The 21,840-nt window shown below is 39.0% G+C and overlaps 1 protein-coding gene across 3 annotated transcripts in view; it reads left to right on the forward strand.

Moving 5' to 3' along the window:
* Window positions 1–21,840, forward strand: part of CHD1L (chromodomain helicase DNA binding protein 1 like) — a 145,627-nt gene that overhangs the window by 59,660 nt on the left and 64,127 nt on the right. The window contains exon 1 of one of the 3 annotated variants that reach the window (XM_059136592.1): window positions 14,144–14,311. The exons of 1 other annotated variant lie outside the window; for it this stretch is intronic. In XM_059136592.1, coding sequence (XP_058992575.1) covers window positions 14,179–14,311 — 133 coding nt within the window. In that variant the 5' untranslated portion in view covers window positions 14,144–14,178. Of the gene's footprint in view, window positions 1–14,143; window positions 14,312–14,377; window positions 14,666–21,840 lie in introns of those variants that run through there. One more of the 3 variants, XM_059136594.1, reaches the window with a different exon arrangement.

The raw sequence follows: 21,840 nt of genomic DNA on the forward strand, positions 1-21,840 counted from the left end.
GTCTCCCTCTTTTCTCTCTGTCACATAAATCTCTTTTTAAAGTGCTTCCTCTCACACAGGTACCTAAGTAATTAAAAACACAAAATACCCACTTTTAAAATAGAACTTAGTTATAAAATCCTGCAGACGAGACCAGTGTAGTTGGATATCACACACTGAGTCAGAATCAGGGCCCATCCAACCCACCAGTCTGTTTTGACACGAGTGAGGGGTTTGTGGAGAACTAAGCAGTGGCTTTGTTTGCCTTCTACTTACTTCCTTAGTCAACTTGGCTCAAGATGGTTTGATGTCAGTAATGTAAATCCTCAGTTTGGACTTGCTGGCCTCACCTTAAAGTATCCTTCATGGGCCAATAAAGATCATTTCTAAAGGGTTCACCTTGTACCTTCAGAAAATCTGATGGGAATGAACCCATGTATTCTCTCAGCAACCCCAAGAGGCAATTACTGTCATCACCCCCATTTTCCCAGTAAGTGGAAAGGCAAGGTGCAAACAAGGCAGTTTAACTTATAAATGAGTTATTCATAAATTGGATAATTTTGAATGCACTAGAGATAACTAGATACAGAAAAACAGGTGAGTACTTTTATAAATTGAATACTAATCTCTCCCTTACTGAATCAATTTCACGATCTCAGAACAATGCAAGAATTACTTCTAAAACAATATTTTATAGACTTTTTAAAAGTCATGATCTGAGCTGAAGGCGGTAACTTAGCTGACTGAGCCACCCAGGTGCCCCTGTTTCATGTTGTTTCTAAATTACTTGTAAAATGTTTGTTTAAAATGTTTTAAAACTTGATTCATATTTTCTCATCAAGTCTAACTGCTAATTTGCAAGCGAGCCAAATTCTTCATTAGGCTGTAACAATTCTTCACTATATATATATAAAAATATATGCAAACTAATATACAGGTTCGACACAATTATTCACTCATGCTATAGGGAAAGAGCAGTAACACAAATGACAGATACAGTAGATAACAGTGAGTAATTCCAACAGTTTTTGGAAGGAGTGCGTGGGTGCTCGCTTCGGCAGCACATGTACTGGAAGGAGTGCGTGGGTGTGTTTGTGTGTGCATGTGCATACACATGTAATTGTACAGAGGAATTTCTGCAAAGGTCTAACCCAGGAGGAGCTTTTGAACAGTATAGCCTTGCCTCTACTCAGATCTTCTCCCATGTCCTATTCCTTTCTGTGAAGTCTGCATTTTACATTTTATATTCATTCAATAAATATTGCCCTTTGGAGGCCACTTCTTTTCAGACGGCAGCTCTGAAAGATAGAACGAGCTTAGCTTAGATCTTATTTGAAGAACTGCCAAGGAAAGCTGCCCAATAAGCACAGGACTGGGAGGTAACTTTTCACTTTCCTAATTGTGTCTTTTTGTGAGAAGTTTTAAATTTTGATGAAATCAATTTAACAGTTTTTCTTTTCTGATTAGTACTTTTTGCTCCTGTTTAAGAAATTTTTGCACATCCCAAGCTCATACAGCCTCCTGCGTTTCCAGCTAGAAGATTTACAATTTTAGATTTTAAATTTAGATCTATTATTCATTTTAAATTAATACGAATGGTATAAAGGGTCAAGGTGAATTTTTTTTTCCTATCTGGATATTATGTTGTTCCACCAGCATTTATTCTAAGACCTTTCTTTCCCCTTGAATTGCGTTGGTGTCTTTGCCATTGATCATATATGGGTGAACCTATATCTGGACTCTCTTCTGTTTAACTGATCTATTTGTTTATCCTTACACCTATACCATATTGTATTAATTACTTTAACTTGAAATTTGAAAACTAGTTATATATATGTATATGTGTGTGTGTGTGTGTGTGTGTATATATATATATACCATCTTTGTGCTTTTTTTAAAGATGATTTTGACTATTCTGGTTTTTTCTTTTTTTTTTTCTTTTTTTTTTTTTTTTTTAAAGATTTTATTTATTTATTTGTCAGACAGACAGAGGGAGAGAGAGCGAGTGAGCACAGGCAGACAGAGAGGCAGGCAGAGGCAGAGGGAGAAGCAGGCTCCATGCCGATCAAGGAGCCCGATGCGGGACTCGATCCCAGAACCCTGGGATCATGACCTGAGCTGAAGGCAGCTGCTTAACCAACTGAGCCACCCAGGCGTCCCTATTCTGGTTTTTTCAATTCCATTACATTTTAAAATTAGCTTTCTATCAAAAAAGCCTCCTGGGCTTTGATTAGGATTACATTGAACGTATAGACCAACTTGGGGAAAACAGACATCCTAACAATTGAATCTTCTAATATGTAAAATAGACTATTTTTTCCTTTTCATAGGTCTTCTTTGATTTCTCTCTGTGTTGTTTCATATTTTCAGTATGGAATCTTGCATATTTTATTTAGTCCTGTGTATTTTATTTTTAAAGTCCTACTGTAAATGGCGTTTTTACATTTTCCTCTTTCAATTATTTTTTGCAAGTATGAGGAAATACAGCTAATATTTGTGTATTGACTTTGTATCACATGGCTTTGCTAAATTCACTTAATAATTCCAGTAGTTTGTAGATTCCTTGGATAGTCTATGCATACAATCATGTCCATTTATGAATAACATGTTACTGTTTTCTTTCCAATTTTTTATTTTTTATTTTTTTTCTCTCTTCATTGCTCTGGGTAGGGCCTCTAATATAGTGTTGAAAAGAAGTGGTGATAATAGACATCCTTGTCTTGTTATGGAGAAATATTCACTATTTTATCATTAAATGTGATGTGATTTATATGTTTTAGGTAAATAATCTTACCAAATTGGGGAAGCTTTCCTCTATTCTTAGTTAGTTAAGAATTTTTATTATGAATAGGGTTGAATTTTATAAAATACTTTTTCTGTGTCTATTAAGATGATCCTATTGTTAAAATTATATTGATTGATTTTTTAATTTTAATTTTATTTTTTTTTTAAAACTTTATTTAAAAGAGAGAATGAGCGGGGGGATGGGGCAGAGGGAGAAGGAGAAGCAGACTCCCTTCCCAGCAGGGATCCCAATGTGGGACTTGATCCCAGAATCCTGGGATCATGACCCTATCCAAAGGCAGACACTTAACCAGCTGAGCCACCCAGGTACCCCTCGAATGATTTTTTAAATGTTAAGCAAACTATCTGTTTCTAGAATAAACTCACATAACCACGATGTGGATAGTTCTTTTCTTTTCTTTTTTTTTTTTTAATATTTTTGAAGCCTGATGCAGGGCTCAATCCCAGGATCCTGAGATCATGACCTAAGCTGAAGGCAGATGCTTAACCAACTAGGCCATCCAGGTGTCCCTGTATAGTTTTTATATGAGATTGTATTTGATTTGTTAAAATTTCACTTGGAATTTTTTTCATCTGTATTTTCAAGGAATATCGCTCTAATTTTTTTTCTTGTAATGTCTTTGATAGGCTTTGGTGTCAAGGTTATGCTGTCTGTCTGAAAGATTTTGTGTAGAATTGTTGATCTTTTTGCTTAAAAGTTTGGCAGCATTTACCAGTGTAACCATCTGGATTGGGTGTTTTGATTGTTGGAATGTTTTATATTATGGGCTTGATTTCATTAAAAGATAGAGGATTATTCAAATTTTCTCTCTTCTTGTGCCCTTTTCTGTAAGTTGTGCTTTTCTAAAAAGTTGCCCATTTCATCTAGATTGTCAGATGTATTGGCATAAAGTTATTCATGACATCCTCTTTTTTTTTTTTTTTTTTTTTAAGAGAGAGAGAGAGATTGATCTGTGTGCATGGGAGGGAAAGGTAGGGAGGGGAAGGGGGAAAGAGAGAGAATCTTAAGAAGAATCCATGCCCAGCACAGGGGAGACACACAGAGCTTACACAGGGCTTGATCTCATGACCCTGAGATCAAAACCTGAGCCAAATCAAGAGTTGGACCCTTAACCAACTGAGCCACTCAGTTGCCCCCCTCCATTATTCTTTTAAAGTGTGTAGCATCTAGATTGATGTTGCCTCTCTCATTCCTAATATTAGTTATTTGTTTTTCTCATTCTTCTTTTTCCTTGATCAATTATGTCAATTTTATTAATCTTTTTAAAAAACTGTCTTTTGGCTCCATTGACATCTCCTGTTTTATATCTCTTTTCTATTTCATTAATTTCTGATTTTGTGTTTATTATTCCTTCTTTCTACATTTGCTCTTTTTTTAGCTTGTAGAAATATTTACTTAAGTCCTCAAATCTCCATTGAGAACTACTATAGCTGCATCACAGAAATTTTCAAATGTGGTGTTTTCATTAGTGTTCCTTTCAAAATATTTTCAAACTTCTATTGTAATTTCATTTTTGATGAATGGATTATTTAGAAGTTACTTAATTTTCAAATTTGGGATTTTTTAGATGTTTTGTTATTGATTTCTAGTTTAATTTTGTCAGAGAATATAATTTTAATCCTTAGAAACTGATTACTAGTTTTATTGCTTAGCATATGGGATATTGTGTTCAGTGTTTCATATACATTTGAAAAGACTGTGTAACCTGTAGTTAAGTATAGTGTCCTGCAAGTGTCCATAAGGTTATGTTGCTTAATATTGTTGCTCAAATGTTCTATATCATTACAAATGTTTTGTCTGTTTGTTCTGTTAATTATTGAGGAGGTATGTTAAAATCTCCACATATAATTCTAAAGTTGTCTTTCCCATACAGTTCTGTCAATTTTTGCTTCATAAATTTTGAAGTTATATTATTAGGTACATACCCATTTAGGATTATGTCTTCTTCCTATGGAATTTGTCTTTTTTTTTAAATTTAATTTAATTTTTTTCAGTGCTCCAAGAGTCATTGTTTATGCACCACACCCAGTGCTGCATGTAATACGTGCCCTCCTTCATACCCACCTCCAGGCTTACCCATCTCTCCCTCACCCCTACCCCGCCGTCCCCTTCCCCTCTAAACCCTCAGTTTGTTTCTCAGAGTCCACAGTCTCTCATGATTCATCTCCCCCTCTGATTTCCCCAATTCAGTTTTTTTTCCTTCTCCCACTATCCTCCATGCTATTCCTTATGCTCCACAAGTAAGTGAAACTTTCTCTGCTTGACTTATTTTGCTCAGTATAATCTCCTCCAGTCCTGTCCATGTTGATACAAAAGTTGGGTATTCATCCTTTCTGCTGGCTGCTGGAATTGATCTTCTAATTATTATAAATTTCCTTCTTTTTTCTTTTACTTCTTCCTTAAAATTTACTTTGACAGTTATTAATATAACCACATCAATTTTCACATGGTTCCTGTTTCAAGGAATATATTTTCTCATTATTTTATTTCTAATTACTTATATTTAAATCAAAAACTTCTATTTAAAGTGTGTTTTTTGGGGTGCCTGGGTGGCTCAGTGGGTTAAAGCCTCTGCCTTCCGCTCAGGTCATGATCCCAGAGTCCTGGGATCAGGCCCCACAGTGGACTCTGCTCAGCGGGGAGCCTGCTTCCTCCTCTTTCTCTGCCTGCCTCTCTGCCTACTTGTGATCTCTGTCAAATAAATAAGTAAAATCTTTTTAAAAAAATAAATAAAGTGTGTTTTTTATAGGCAGGATATTGTTGGGTCTTTCTTTTTTTTTCATAGTCTGACGAACTTTTTCTTTTTTCTTTTTTTGATTTATTTATTTTATTTTAAGTAAGCTCTCCACCCAATGTGGGGCTTAAACCCATGAGCCCAAGATCAAGAGCTGCATGCTCTACCAACTAAGTAAGTCAGGTTCCCCAACAATCTTTTTCTTTTAAAGATTGATTAGGCCTTTTAAATTTATTGTGATTACTGATATGGTTACTGAAAATTGATTTTTTTAAAAATTTTACACCTCTTCTTTGTTTGTTCCTCCTTTCCTGCTTTCCTTCAGTTTAATCAAGTTATGTTTTAATTCTTCATTTTTCCTTTTATTATCTTTTTTATCCTTTTATTATCTTTTTAGATCCATTTCTTTTTTTTTTTTTTTTAAGATTTTATTTATTTATTTATTTAACAGACAGAAATCACAAGTAGGCAGAGAGGCAGGCAGAGAGAGAGAAGTGGAAGCAGGCTTCCTGCTGAGCAGAGAGCCCGATGCGGGTCTCCATCCCAGGACCCTGTGATCATGTCCTGAGCCAAAGGCAGAGGCTTTAACCCACTGAGCCACCCAGGTACCCCTTTAGATCCATTTCTTATATTTTTAATGCTTATTCTAATGATTATAATATGCATCCTTACTTTATTACTATATTAAATTATTATTTAACCCTCCACAATGTAAGTCTTACAACAGAATACGTAATTTTATTTCCCCTGAATTTTGTATTATTGTTATATGTTTTACTTCAACATTTTTTTTAAAGATTTTATTTTATTTATTTATTAATTTTTTGACAGACAGAGATCACAAGTAGGCAGAGAGGCAGCCAGAGAGAGAGGAAGGGAAGCAGGCTCCCTGCTGAACAGAGAGCCCGAGGTGGGGCTCAATCCCAGGACTCTGGGATCATGACCTGAGCCAAAGGCAGAGGCTTTAACCCACTGAACCACCCAGGCACCCCTTACTTCAAATCTTATGAATCCCTTAATACATTGACAGTATTGTTGCTTTACACGGCAAATAGTCTTTTAAAAAGAGTTTGAAATGAAAATTTTAAAAATACCATTTATATCATGTCAAAATATCAAATTAATGGCAGTAATCTGAACAAAAGATGTACAGGATCTCGAGGCATAAAGTGGGGAAAGATACTGGAAAAAATGCAGGAACCCTAAATTAATGGAGTGAGATACCATGTATATGAGTCATAAGAGTAAATATTGTAAAATGTCCATTTACTGCAATTTGGTCTTCAAATTCCATGCAATGCCAATCAAAATCTCAAGGTGTAGGAGAGTGTATGTGTGTGTGCGCACATGTGTGTGAGGCTAATTTTAAAATCTTAGCTGTGACACCCGAAAAAGAACAAGGCTTACCAAAAAAGATGTGCAGATGGCAAATACTGCACACAGATTGAAATAACTTATTATATATTAAATATTATATATTTATATATTAGAACAATCTCAGCAAGCACATTTAAATCTTCAGTTCATGCACTAGATCACCTCACAACCACTTGCATTCCAGTGGCCAAAGCAAGTTAATACAGAGTTAGCCTGTTGGAAGGCACTGATGTCATATGGATAGAAGCATAAATGTATAATCATTTTATAGGATATGAATAGTCACTTATTGGGAGAAAGTGAACATTTGAGAACAGTAATACATTCTATCAAAGCTGTCTGTCCATAACCCCACCACTGGGTATATAGCCCACATTGTATATATGTATATGTATGCGTGGGTCTGTTTACTTTTAGAACCCGAACCTGTGGGCCACACTTATGAGGAAAATACTCTGGAACATTTTTTGGTGGATTCCCCAAGCGAATGAGGTTATGGTGGAACCTCAACGATGAGGGACAATTCCTAATTTCTTGAGTCTCTATCGTGAGATGTAGAAAACTTGGGTGATCACCAAGTTCATTCCCAGCTTAAGTTTTCTGGTCCTTCACAATGCCCTGGATATTAAAATTTGTGTTTAGTTCCTTATAGAAAATGATTTCATTTAATTTTTACAACATCATTATAGAGTAGCTGTTATTACATTCATTATAAATTATCATGTATCCTAGGCCTTCCAGGAGCACTCTCTGATTGTTAAAGCTCTGATTATGAAGATTAATTTTATTTGCCAATTTTGAGCAGTTTTGGGGAATGGAAGTGGGAGAACTACCTTGCATCAAAGTTACAACAATGCCTCAGGAATATAAATATGAGTGCAACACTTGTGCTCATTTTTAAAATCTAAGACCTAGGCTTTATGGGGTTAGGGTACAACATGGCTTTGGGCCATGAGCAAGAGAGAATTCTCAGGATTATAGCCTCTAGTAGCAAGATCACATTGTCAAAATATATTTTTCAAAAAGATTTTATTTATTTATTTTAGAGAGAGAGAGCGTGCACAAGCAGGGGCCAGGACAGAGGGAAAGGAAAGAATTTCAAGACAACTCCAACTAAGCACATGGAGCCGATGCAGAGGTCCATTGCACAACCCTGAGATAATGACCTGAGCTAAAATGAAGAGTCAGCTGCTTAACTAACTGAGCCACTCATTCACCCTTGTCAAAAGATATTTTAATGTACCCTGAGTCTTGAGAAACATTTGCTTCGTGGTTGTTATGGAGATGTCCTTTTCCTTCTGTGGAAATATGTCACACAACTTAAATTCCAGAATTGGCAAACTCAAAAGCCTTCTGTGATTAGCTGTGTGGATTCCACAACAATATACTTTTAGATGAAAGAAAAGAGTGTGAAATTGCATATTGTTAATTTAATGGCAAGGTATGACAGTCAAAATATATCCAAACAAAAAGGAGAGAACACAGCCCTATAATCCAAAGGACCTGTGGGCAAATTTTGACTTGTGGTCAGTTTACAATCTTTGTACTTTGTCCTCAGAGATTTATTTGATATTTTTCCAGTATTATGCCCTTAGTATTAAAGAGTAGTGGCAACTTTCTAAACTGACTTGGCAAGAGTCCTGTAAACCAGACTGACTTGTTGATACACTTCAAAGTTCACTCTCTATAGCACATTTCCCCCGAATTTCTAGGTTTTAGATTTATTATGTTATTTGATGTAAAATATGTAAAATAATATCAAAAGCCAAAATGAAGTTTTCTCCTTTCCTGAAGGAGAGAAAACTCTTCCTTCATCTCTGTAGAATGATCTTTCCATTTGAGGGCCCTGACCTCAGCCTAACCTGAGCCCAAAGGTCTAAGTCCATGTACCTAAGAAGAGGTTTGTACAAATTTTCATCCATGGTCACAGCTCTTATTCAGGCTCCATAACTGATTTACCGGATGCTGCCAGCTGGTATCCTGCTGTTACCCAACAGGGACATAATGGCCAACAAACAACTTGTTTGCTAACCCGGGCATGATCATGCTTGTTTTCGTAGGGTGGGCAGATAGTAAGACCCATTCCTAGGGTGATCTGGTTACCATTAATCTTACTAGTTGTTATTACCGGAGGATTTACCTTCTCTGTAGAGGAATAAAACAAATAATTAATATGAAACCATTGGTCATAACCTTAGCAATGAATTATAAAGGAGTTGGTGTTAGATTTTATTTTGGCAATTAGCAGTTACTTCCTAGAAAACATTGTAGCCTAAGTCTTCCCATCTAGGAAATGTCTTCTCTGTGCTTCAGGTTTATAACAATCATGGCTCCTGGACTTTAGAATCGTTCTATGGGCACCTCATTCAAACATGCAGCAGTACTATTTATTGAGTGAATATAAGTGCCAGGCACTGTTCTAGGTACGTATGCAACAATCCTTAAAGTGAAATCCTTATCTTCCCTTCCTCAAACTGACAGTTTTCTCCTATATTCTCTATCTCAGTGCTGGCATCAACATCCACCTCGTTATCCAAGGCAGAACCCCCTGGAGTCCATATCAACATTTTTTTCTTCCTCAGCTCTCTATCTAATCAGTGACCTAGTCCCCTCCAGTGTCCCCTCACCAATCTAACGAATCTATTATTCCTTTTCTAACCTTGCCTCAGTATCTTTGCCCTGTGGTCTGTGAAAGGTCCCCCAATAATGGGTCCGTGATTAAAGGAGCGAGACTGATACAAAGCAAAGGTCAAGCAAAGCTTTATTTTGCCCCAAGCATCAAGAATCAAACCCACTGGCCAGGGCTGCACCTCTTACAGAGTGGGCAACCCCTCTCTGCTTTGCAGACTAGCTTTTAAGGGCAAAGGACATGTGGTTGGGCCTGGCCACGCACAGGTGGCCAATGAAATTGTAACACACAGAGAAAGCTGCATATTCATGCTAGGTCACACATAAGTGACCAGTTGAATTACAATTTACCCTAGTAGATATTTGAACTAGCCTATCCCCTTGGTCAGAATTGGCACCCAAATGGCGCCCAAAGGGCGGGGCCCATACTCCTTGGTAACTAGGGAGACAGTATGCAACCCCCCACTGATTGAATGTATCCACATGGCCTGATCCACCCTTGTCTTTGGGCTTTGTTACCTGGGACTGGTTTCCGGGACTTGTTTTTAAGTAAGTCCCCTGGGGGAAGGGGAGCAGGGGCAGTTTAAGTTTTACTGCATAAACAACAAAATGCCTGTTTAATCCAAGATGGAATCACTCTGGCTAAATAGGCCCTTACAGTCTGTCTTGAGCAATCGTCTTCCTGACTTCACATAACTGGCTTCTCATCATTCAGATCTTAACTCAAATGTCATCTTCTTGATGACATGCTCTTCAATCCACCATATTCAGAGTTGCTTCCCAGCCCTATTTTAATCTCATTACCCTGTTTTACTATCTTGTTACCACCAATACTACCTAACTTATTTGTATCCTCCCCACCATTTTGTCTTTCTCCATCACTAGAATCTAAGCTTCATGAGTAAGGAGACTTTTTCTACCTTGTTTACCCCTGTTCTGGACACTGGGGATATGGCCAGTGTAATCATTCTCTGTTGCTCTCATCTGGCAAAAGTCCAACCCTGGTAAACTCCAATTCTTTAAGTATTCCCTACCTGCACTCAACACACACCACACTGGCTGCTCTCATGACCATAAACCTTGCTGCTGCTGCTGCTTGGCAATGCTACCATATTTCTCTAGTCAATTCACTATTCCACACCCCAGACAACTATTTTTCACATTTCCCTCCTAAAACCTTCAAAATCCCCTTCCCCTTCCTCAAGCTCATCTGATGACCTTGCTTCTTCTTCTTTTTTTTTTTTTTTAAAGATTTTATTTATTTATTTGACAGAGCGAGATCACAGTAGGCAGAGAGGCAGGCAGGGAGAGAGAGAGAGGGAAGCAGGCTCCCTGCTGAGCAGAGAGCCGGATGCGGGACTCGATCCCAGGATCTTGAGATCATGACCTGAGCTGAAGGCAGCGGCTTAACCCACTGAGCCACCCAGGCGCCCGATGACCTTGCTTTTACTTCACTTAAACAACAGAAACAATCAAGAGATCTTCCACATACTCTCACTACTAAATCTGCCGGTGTAATATGCCTCTGCGTGTTCCAGGGCATGGACTCTCTGTGCTCTTAAGTCAGCCCATCCTTTCATTCAAGGACACCACTTGTGCAGGATCAGTTTTTCTCTCTACTGGACCATTCCCATCAGTAGTCAACATGCTCTAATATCACCCATCTGAAAACAAAACAAGACTTCCCTTGACCCCATGTTCCCCTTCAGTTACCACTCCCATTTTTGTTCCCTCTAACAGCAAAACTTTCCACTTTAATCAATGACTACCATATTGCCCAATCCAACGTTTCTTTCTCTATTCTATTTTATTCCACCTATCAGTTACATTTGACACAGACAAATGCAAACTCTCTTCTTCTTGCACACCATGCTCTTACTTCTACTGTATCACAGGCTGCTGTTCTTAGGCTCTTGTGCTGGTTCCTCCTCCTCTTCTCAGCTTCTAAATGTTAATTGTCTAAGGCTAAGTCGCTTTTTTTTATTTTTTATTTTTTTAGATTTTATTTATTTATTTGACAGACAGAGATCACAAGCAGGCAGAGAGGCAGGCAGAGAGGGAGGAGGAAGCAGGCTCCCCGCTGAGCAGAGAGCCCGATGTGGGGCTCGATCTCAGGACTCTGGGATCATGACCTGAGCCGAAGGCAGAGGCCTAACCCACTGAGCCACCCAGGCGCCCCCTAAGTCACTTTTATAATTCCAGTCATCCCCCAGGAGATTCTATCTAGTAACAAGGCTTAAGGTCCATCTGAAAATTAATGTGGATAACTTCCACATTAATATATTCAGTTCTAACCCTCCTTTGAGCTCCAGGTTAATCAACCTGATTATTCAAAATCTCTGCTGGGATATCTAAGAAGAGTTTCATGTTACTGTGTTCAAAAATGAATTCCTTTTTGATTTTTTAAAAAGATTTTATTTATTTGAGTGATAAGGTGGGGCAGTATAAGCAGGGAGGGAGAGGAGCAGAGGGACAAGCAGACTTCCCTGGGAGTGGGGAGCCCAACTCGGGGCTTGATCCCAGGACCCTGAGATCAAGACTTGAGCTGAAGTCAGGTGCTTAACTGAGTGAGCCACGCAGGTGCTCCATGAATTCCTTTTATAAGTTGAAATATAGTTGACATTAAAAATGAAAATTCTTGATGTTCCTCAGACCTCCTCATTCTCAGTCTTACCCCCTCCAAAAGTGGAAATTCTATTACCCCCTCCAAAAGAGGAAACTATCATTTGCTCAGGTCACATCCCTGAAATCATCCTTTATTCCTTGACTTTTCTCAGATGTTCAATCCATGTACCTTATAGACTCTACCTTTTCGATACATGTAGTATCTGACCACTACTTACCATTCCACTGCTGCCATGCTAGCCCAACTATTATCTCTTGCCCAGACTCCTGCAGTGGTCTAACTGGTCACCCTACTTCCACTCTATCCCCTTCCATAGACTCCTTTAATACACCATCTGGAGTAAAATTTTATCTGTCACCTTTTATATGTGTTATGTCACCAGCAGCTGACTTGGGGGTTTTTCAGCTATCTTTCCTACCTGTTTTTTTGATGTCAGACTCAATCTACCAAGAGAAATTTAGCTTAAAGCTAGGACTCTATCTCTGGTATTATGCTAAAACAAATGTACCTTAAGTTAAAAATAATCAAGTCTCTTTTGTTTGAGTGGCAGGTGATTGATCTTACTGCTTTAGTGGATAAACCTACCTACAGAACCTGGAGGAGAGGAAAAAAAATTCAAACCCAGAGATCAGGATGCATAATCACTCATGAGCAACCCCAAGAAGCCCTACAGAGAAGCCAGGAAATGATACAAATCCCATTTATGGTGTTGACAAAGCATCAAGTAGGGAATCAGTATAGCCCCATTATGTGACTGTTTCTCTTTCACCTTAACATTGATAACTACCTGATTTTTATTTGCTTATTGCCTGTCTCCTCCTTTTAAATATATACTTAATTTAAAATATAACTCTTAATTTACACTTAATTTAATTATATACTTAATTAAAATATAACTCTTAATAACACTTAATTTAAAATATGAAATATAAGTGTGTTTTACTTAAATGTTTTTGCAAATGAGACTAGTGGCCTCTGTCTCCAGTGCCAAGAGTGCCTGACATATGGGAGGTGCTCAAAACAGTGCTTTGGGTTTTTATGAATAAATCAACCCAAAGACATCTCTTTTGTAGCTCAGAACTAATTTCTTCTTTTATTTTAAGGGTAGATGGACTGGGGTCAGGGGTGGCATGCAACTTTAATCTGAGTTTACTGAAGATAGAAGCGCCCAGGTTTACCCAAATGGTACTAGTATTCTGATGACATTACCCAGAGAATAATACGGTTCCTCTTATAGCTTTCCTCATCTAACGTGGGAACAATCCTAATATCTATTTATAAGGTTACTGTGAGGGTTAAACGAGAAAAAAAAACAAAACAAAACTTGTAAAACACTCAGGACAGCACCTCTCACTGGATCATTAACTGCAGTTATTGCAGTTATTGAATAACTGCAGTTATTTGGTTATTCTAATTTATATCAGTGACACACTACTAATTATAAATTACTACGTCATAAATCCACTCAAAGCTGATGTTGTCATTGACCCCTAATCTAACACTTTGCTTCAATTTGTTCCCCATAATTCACTTGAGAAATTCCTTTTGGTAATGACAATTTTCATGATTTTAATTTCGTATCATTCAGAAGTTCCTGACTTTGGTCTACGGCCAACAGGGAGTAAGTAAGAGGATTTTAGGGTCCAATGTATCACTGGTGCAAAAGGACCCGAGCACACCAGGCTTTTACATTCTTGCTGTGCATCGCTGGAGGACAGGGACCAACCACGTCTTACTGAATTCCATAACCTCAGAGACCCGCATAGTATGTATGCCCCTGGCGCATAGTCAGTGTTGCTAATAAGTGAATGGTGAGCATAGTGCGACCTCCCGACGAGCCGACGCCGAGAGCCGGCTGAGCACAACCGGAAAGAACGAAAATGAGACCCTGCAGGCTAACTCGCAGGTCGCCGGCGCCCGGACGTCGGCGCAGGACGCGTCCTCTGGCGGCGGCTGCGCGCTGGGTCCGGCCGGGGTGCGTCGGGAGGGAAGCGCGCGGGCGCCGCGGGGCGGAGCTTCTCGGGGCGCATGGAGAGTTCGGGCGCCGCGACGTGTGGGAGCCACATGCCCGGTTTTCTACGTGCTCTGAAGACCCGGAGCCGAGGCGAGGTGGCGCGGGCACTAGTGCAGGAGCAGGACCTAAGGCAATGGGGCCTGACAGGTCAGTGGCCCTGGCCCTGCTTCTTCCGGGGTCTTTGCACTTCTCGGGACTCGCTTCTGGCGGGCCAGAGGATCCCGCTCTAGGAACGGGCCTTCGGCGCTGCGGCTGGCGCGTCCTGTGGGTGGTGGTTGTTGTTCTTACCTGCGGGCCCCAGGGCCTTTCCTTCCCGCCCCTGCGGTGGGGTCGGGCACAGAGGGCCCGGGTGTGGGGCCAGGCAGCCTTAGCCCCCGCCGGCGCAGCGCGGGGTTGGCGAGCGTGGAATGAACGAGATTCCGGGCGGGGAAGCGACACCCGTCCGCAGCCTGGCAAGCTAGCCTCAGGGCGGAGGGACTACGCGAGACTCCTGTCCCGAAGGTAAGACCTTTCTTTTTGAAGACGCAGAGGAGGTCCTAGCGCCCCAAGAATGTGAGTTTAAAGTTTCTCTTCGGTCAGTTTGGAGGCCTGAGCCCGGGGAGTTCATGAGTTGCTCCTGTAAAACTCTCAGAACCCTTCCGCTTGCTTCACCTGTCTTCCTCATTTACCGTGCACGTGCAGTTCTTTGATAATTTCCCATTGGTTAATTCTTCCACAATGCTCTATTTTAAAACACGCCGGTAAGCAAAGTTTATCAGTCCTTACGCACTTACGTGTTTTCCCAGTCCTTTCCTAGAATCTCTGAAGCTCGAAGCTTTACAGACAGCGAAGGTGACACCTTGTCCTGTGGATGGAAAAACTCAGGCCCTCTTTTTTTATTTCCTCGCCTGACTACGCTTGATTCACCAGCTGTCCTCTCCAGTCCTGTTTTTTAAATTATAAAATGGGGAATGCAGTGCATGCTTTAACTGTATGATAGAAACTTGGGTCCATAATAATCAGTGGTGTAGACTTTAATTCATTATTTATTAAATGCTACCGAGAGCCACATACTTTCAGTTGTTAGGTACAGAGGTGCGCAAAACAAAATCAGGCCCTGCCTTACCAGAGTTCCTACGGCGGGGACTGTTACTGCTTCCAGAAGTATAAACTAATACTTATTGAACTGTTGTTACATGCTAAATGCCAAGGAAGTGAGATTTTGTTGATTCTCAGAATGAAACAAAAGATGTATTTCTGTATCCAGCTTAGAAGAGGAATGAAGGTGAGTGGTTAGGATACAGACAGGAATGAGAAAGACCTCTCCTTTGCTGTGTCTCTGAGGCTATGTGAATGAATGTGTCTGTGTCTTTAGGGAGTGTGTATCCAGCCTAAATAGAAGCTTATGGACTGGTGTTTGTGTGGGTATCGTAACATATTTTTGTATGCCTTATTCTTTAAATGTGTTTTTAGGTGTGATGCTTTGAGAATTATTTGCGGGAGAAGGCTAGAGGAGTGCGCTCATTGATAGACTGCAGATAATAAATATATCTAGAGAACTATCATCTGGATGTGTGTTATTTTAGTAAAAGCGAGAAGAGAGAAGAGGTGCACCTTTGCTTGGGTGAATTAATTAATGAAGAAGGAAGTAGACAATGTGGAAACTTAGTGATGGGAACAATAAATTGTAGTGGAAGGAAAGAAAAAAATAGAAAACAGGTATACGCAAAAGAATAACCATTGGCTGTTATAGCCTGAAATTCCCATTTCTATTTACTAGAATTTATATTTTGTAAAATGATTTTTTGAGAGTTGGTTAAAAATCCTTACTGATTTTTTCCTTATTACAGAAGTAGTACATGTTCTCTGTAAAACATTTAGAGTAATATATTTTGCATAAAGAAAAAATTTAATTACCATCTTTGTCTTACTGTTTATATGTTCTTATTTATCGTGCCATCCTTGATCTGTGTGTGTCTGTATAATTTCTTTTTTTCCTTCTCTGAGATGGGTTGTGGAGGGAGGGAGAGGAGCAAAAATGGGGTTTCATATGCATACTTTTTGGAATCAGTTTTGTCTTCTATCATCATTTAGTCTTTTTAGTTATTTATTCTAAAAGATCATATTTAGTGGGTACAGATTTTTCAATGAATGGATGTGCCATAGTTTAACCAGCCAAATATGTGGGTATTTGGGATCTTACTTTTTTTGTGGTTATAAATAATACTAATAAATGTTCTTGTAACCAAATATTTATTATATCCATAAATTTTTAATTCTTCCAAGGCCGCGTTTCTATGCCAAAAAGTATGTGACATTTTTGCCGATTTTTCCACATTGTCATCAACGCTGGTATTTTCTGATGTGAGTAGTTATGATGAGCACTATGAATTGTGTAAAACTGATGAAGCACAAACCTGTACCCCTGAAACAAATAATACAGTTTATGTTAATTTAAAAAAATAATAAAAAGGGGGCGCCTGGGTGGCTCACTTGGTTAAGCGACTGCCTTTGGCTCAGGTCATGATCCTGGAGTGCCGGGATCGAGTCCCACATCGGGCTCCCTGCTTGGCGGGGAGTCTGCTTCTCCCTCTGACCTTCCCCCTTCTCATACTCTCTCTCAAATAAATAAATAAAATCTTTAAAATAAATAAATAAATAAAAAGGAAAAAAGTTCTTTTGTTATTTAATATTAGTTTCCTAGTATTGATGAACACTTGGATATTGGTTTTTCTTCTTGTTCCTTGCGTATTTATGCTCTTTGCCCATTTTTTAACTGACTTTTGCTTTGTTCTTTCTTGCATTGATATTAAATATTTGCCACAGATATTGGGAATATGTTTTCTAGTTTGTGTTTTGATTTTGATGAGGTGTGTGAGAGAGAGAGAGTGTGTGTGTGTGTGTGTGTGTATGTGTGTGTTTTTCAGTGGTGATGTTTAAGAATTCTTTGTAGTCAAATCTTCAGCATTTTTCTAAATGATTTTTGCCTTTAGTATGTTTGCTTAGGTGGGGCTTTACTACTCCGAATTTATTGTTGTTGTCTTAATTTTTTTTTTCTAGTATAGTTGTGATCTCTTTATATTTAAATTTTTATTTCCCCAGAAATTTATTAGGAAGGAACTTGACTGGTTTTTTTTTTTTCTCTCTTTCAAATATGTAATGAATTAGCCACTTTCTGAAAATCAGTGAAACAAGTATTTTGTTCTGCGGTATTCTTCCCAGTGATTAAAAAACTTTTAGTTGGGAGCACCTGGGTGACTCAGTTGGTTAAGTGACTGCTTTTGGCTCAGGTCATGATCCTGGCGTCCTGGGGTTGAGTCCTGTGTGGGGTTCCCTGCCTATCAGAGAGCCTGCTTCTCCCTTTCCCTTTGCTTGCTGCTCTCCCTGCTTGTGCTCACTCTCTTTTTTTCTCTCTCTGTCAAATAAATAAATAAAATCTTAAAGAAAAAAAAAAACCCGCCAGAAAACCTTTTAGTTGATCTTCCTCTCCTGAATAGTGTCGCAGATATATCCCATACATTCCAGTGAACTTCAGAAACTCGGAAGTATATTGGATCATAAAGGTATGTCAAGATCACTTTGTTTTTGTAACACGTAGACCTATTACTCGTGCTGTTTTTGCCTGCTTTTCCAGGACAGGCATACCTCAGAGATACTGCAGGTTCGTTTGGTTAAAGAGCACTGCAATAAAGTGAATATTGCAATAAAGGTAGTCAAGTGAATTTTTTTGTTTTCCAGTGCGTATAAAGGTTGTATATATGTTTATACTATACTGTAGTCTACTAAGTATGCAATAGCATCATGTCAAAAAAAAAAAAAAAAACCAAAAACCCAGTGTACATACCTTAATTAAAAAATATTTGCTGAAAAATACTAACCTGTCATCTGAGCTTTCAGTAAATGGTAATCACTGATCACAGATCACCCTAACCAATACAGCAGTAATGAGAAAGTTTGAAATATTGTGAGAATTATCAAAATGTGACAGAGACACTTTTTAAAAAAAATTAACATATAATGTATTATTTGCTTCAGGGGTAGAGGTCTGTGAATCATCGTTCATTCACAATTCACAGCACTCAACCATAGCACATCCCCTCCCCAATGTTCCCAGCCGTCCTGTCCCTTCCACCCCCTTCCACTTCAGCAGCCCTCAGTTTGTTTCGTGAGATTAATAGTCTCTTATGGTTTCTCTCCCTCCCCCGTCCCATCTGGTTTCATTTTTTCCCTCCCTACCCCCCACGATCCTCACCCTGCCTCTCGAATTCCTGACAGACACTTTAAAGTGAGCAAATGCTGTTGGAAAAATGGCGCTTATAGACTCATTTAACTCTGGGTCCTCACAGACCTTTAATTTGTAAAAACAGAACAAAACAAAAACAAAAACGTGTTGTTAGGGGCAATAAAGTGAAGCACAGTAAAATGAGGTATTCCTGTACCCCTCACCCTCCTGAGACGTGGGCAAGGGAATTCAAACAACTCTGTGATGGGTGTAGCTGAGGGGCACCCACATTTCTTTCTTCCCAAACCCCCAAGCCTGCCTTATCATATCCTTGAGGCTCTAAAGCAAAAGACTATACATTTCCCAGACTTCCTTCTAGTTCTGTTGTACATGATGGGTGTAGGAGATTTGAAAGGGGGAAATGTGAGAGAAGCCACAGTCTGGGAGGGATTTGGGTTTTCTGCATTTCTCTTGGAGACTAGTCCTAACTTCAGGGAGGTTAAGTGGATACTGAACATCCATTTTACTGGCAAGGACTGTAGCTGAGGTGGGAAGGATCCTGGAGCTGACAGTTGGACTAATGGTCTTGTGAGATAAGGAAAATACATAGTGGCTCTGCCCCCTGGTTCCCAGAATAGGGTTCCTGAAACCCTTGTAATGTCCAGGGTGGCAGTAGTATCTTCTGTTCTAATGAGGTGATGCTGGGTATGTTCCTAGATGGCTCTTGGGTGGGGGCTGATCACAAGAAAGGACAAGCCATAATTAGAAGCTTAGAATTTTCAGCTCCATTCCCCGTTCTATTGAGATGGGAAGGGGCTGAAGTTAATGATTGATGGTGGCTACGTGATGAGGCTGCCATTAAAAATCTGAGAAGTACAGGGTTTGGAGAGGATAGAATGGGATTGTTTTCTTAATATCTCTAGTAGCTTGTTGTAAGTGTATAGAATTGCAACAGACTTCTGTGTATTGATTTTATATCCTGCAACTTTACTGAATTAGTTTATGCTAATAGTTTTTTTGATGGCATCTTTAGGGCTCTCTTTATATAAATCTTCTGCAAATAGTGACAGTTTTATTTCTTCCTTCCTTTCTGAATTAGATGCCCTTTTTTTTTCTTTCCTAATTGCTGTGGTTAGGACTTCCAATATTATGTTGAATAAAAGTGACAAAAATGGGAATCTTTTTTTTTTTTTAAAGATTTTATTTATTTATTTGACAGAAAGAGATCACAAGCAGGCAGAGAGGCAGGCAGAGAGAGAGGAGGAAGCAGGCTCCCCGCTGAGCAGAGAGCCCGATGCGGGCCTCGATCCCAGGACCCTGAGATCATGACCTGAGCCGAAGGCAGCGGCTTAACCCACTGAGCCACCCAGGCGCCCCAAAAATGGGAATCTTTGTCTTGTTCCTGATCTTAGAGGAAAAACTGAAAGCTTTTCACCATTGAATATGATTTTTGCTGTGGGCTTGTCTTATATGGCCTTTATTATACTGAGGTGCATTCCCTCTATACCCACTTTGTGTAGAATTTTTATTATAAATGGGTGTTGATTTTTGTTAAATGCTTTTTTGGCATCAATGAGATCACATGATTTTTATCTTTCATTTTCTTAATGTGGTATATCAAATTGATTGATTTGTGAATGTTTATCCTTTTATCCCTGGAATAAATCCTACTTGATCGTGATGTGTGATCCTTTTAATGTATTTTTGAATTCAGTTTTCTTTTTTGTTGTTGTTTTGTTTTAAAGATTTTATTTATTTATTTGATGGAGAGAGACACAGCAAGAGAGGGAACACAAGCAGGGGGAGTGGGAGAGGGAGAAGCAGGCTTCCTGTTAAGCAGGGAGTCGGATGCAGGGCTTAATCCCAGGATCTTGGGATCATGACCTTAGCCGAAGACAGACACTTAATGACTTGATCCACCCAGGTACCCCTTGAATTCAGTTTTTAAATACTTTGTGGAGGTTTTACATCTACGTTCTTCAGGGACATTGACCTATAATTTTCTTGTGGTGTCCTTGTCTGGTTTTGGTATCAGGGTATTATTGAAGTTGGAAGTGTTACCCCCTCCCCCCCTTTTTTTTAAGAAGACTGAAAAGAATTGGTATTAATTTTTCTTTGATTGTTTAGTAGAATTTATCAGTGAAGTCATCTGGTTCTGGACTTCTGTTTTTTGGGAGTTTTTTTTTTTTTTTAAAGATTTTATTTATTTATTTGACAGATCACAGGTAGGCAGAGAGGCAGGCAGAGAGAGAGGGGGAAGCAGGTTCCCCACCGAGCAGAGAGCCCAATGTGGGGCTTGATCCCAGGACCCCAAGACCATGACCTGAGCCGAAGGGAGAGGCCCAACCCACTGAGCCACCCAGACGCCCCTGGGAGGTTTTGATTACTGATTCAATATCTTTACTAGTAATTGGTCTGTTCAGAATTTCTATTTCTTCAAGAGTCAGCCTTGGAGGGTTGTATATTTCTAAAAATATATTGATTTATTTTAGGTTGTTCAGTTTATTGGTATATAATTGTTCATAGTCGTCTCTTATGGTATATAATTGTTCATAGTCTCTTATGCTCATTTGTATTTCTGTCGTGTTAGTTAACAACATTTCCTCTCTCATTTTTTTAAAACGTTTTATTCATTTGAGAGAGGGAGTGAGTAAAGGGAGGGTCAGAAGGAGAGAGAGAGAATCTCAAGCATGGAGTTGGATATGGGGCTTGATCCCATGACCCTGAGATCATGACCTGATTTGAAACCAAGAGTTGGACGCTTAACCAACTGAGCCACCCAGGTGCCCCTCGTCTTTCATTTCTGATTGTGTTTATTTGAATCCCTTTTTTTCTTGGTGGATCTAGCTAAAGGGTTGCCTGTTTTTATCTCTTCAAAGAACCATCTCTTGGTTTCACTGATCTTTTCTATTGTCGTCTTAGTTTCTTTTTCATTTATTTCTGCTCTGGTCTTTGTTATTTCATTCCATCTACTAACATGGTCTTTATTTGTTCTTCTTTTTCTAGTTCCTTTTAGTGTAAAGTTAGGTTGTTAATGCGAGATTTTTCTTGTTACTTGAGGTAAGCATTTAAATCTCGGTGAGCTTCCCTTATTAGAACTGCTTTCGCCACATCCCGTAAGTTTTGATATGTGTATTTACATTTTCATTTGTCTCAGGTGTTTTTTAATTTTGCTTTTGATTTTTTCACTGACTCATTATTTGTTCAGTAGCATGTTGCTTAATCATATATGAGAATTTTCCAGTTTTCTTTTTGTAATTGATTTCTGGTTTCACACCATTGTCATCAGAAAATATGCTTGATATGATTCATTCTTAATTTAAGGCTTGTTTTGTGGCCTAACATATGATTGATCCTGGAGAATGTTCCATGTGCACTTGAGATGTTGTGCCTTCTGGTGCTTTTGGATGGAATGTTCTATATGCATCTGTTAAGTCCATCTGGTCTAATGTCTCATTTAAGACTGATGTTTTCT

This window comes from Mustela lutreola, chromosome 10 (genome assembly GCF_030435805.1).
Source record: "Mustela lutreola isolate mMusLut2 chromosome 10, mMusLut2.pri, whole genome shotgun sequence".
Classification (NCBI taxonomy): domain Eukaryota; kingdom Metazoa; phylum Chordata; class Mammalia; order Carnivora; family Mustelidae; genus Mustela; species Mustela lutreola.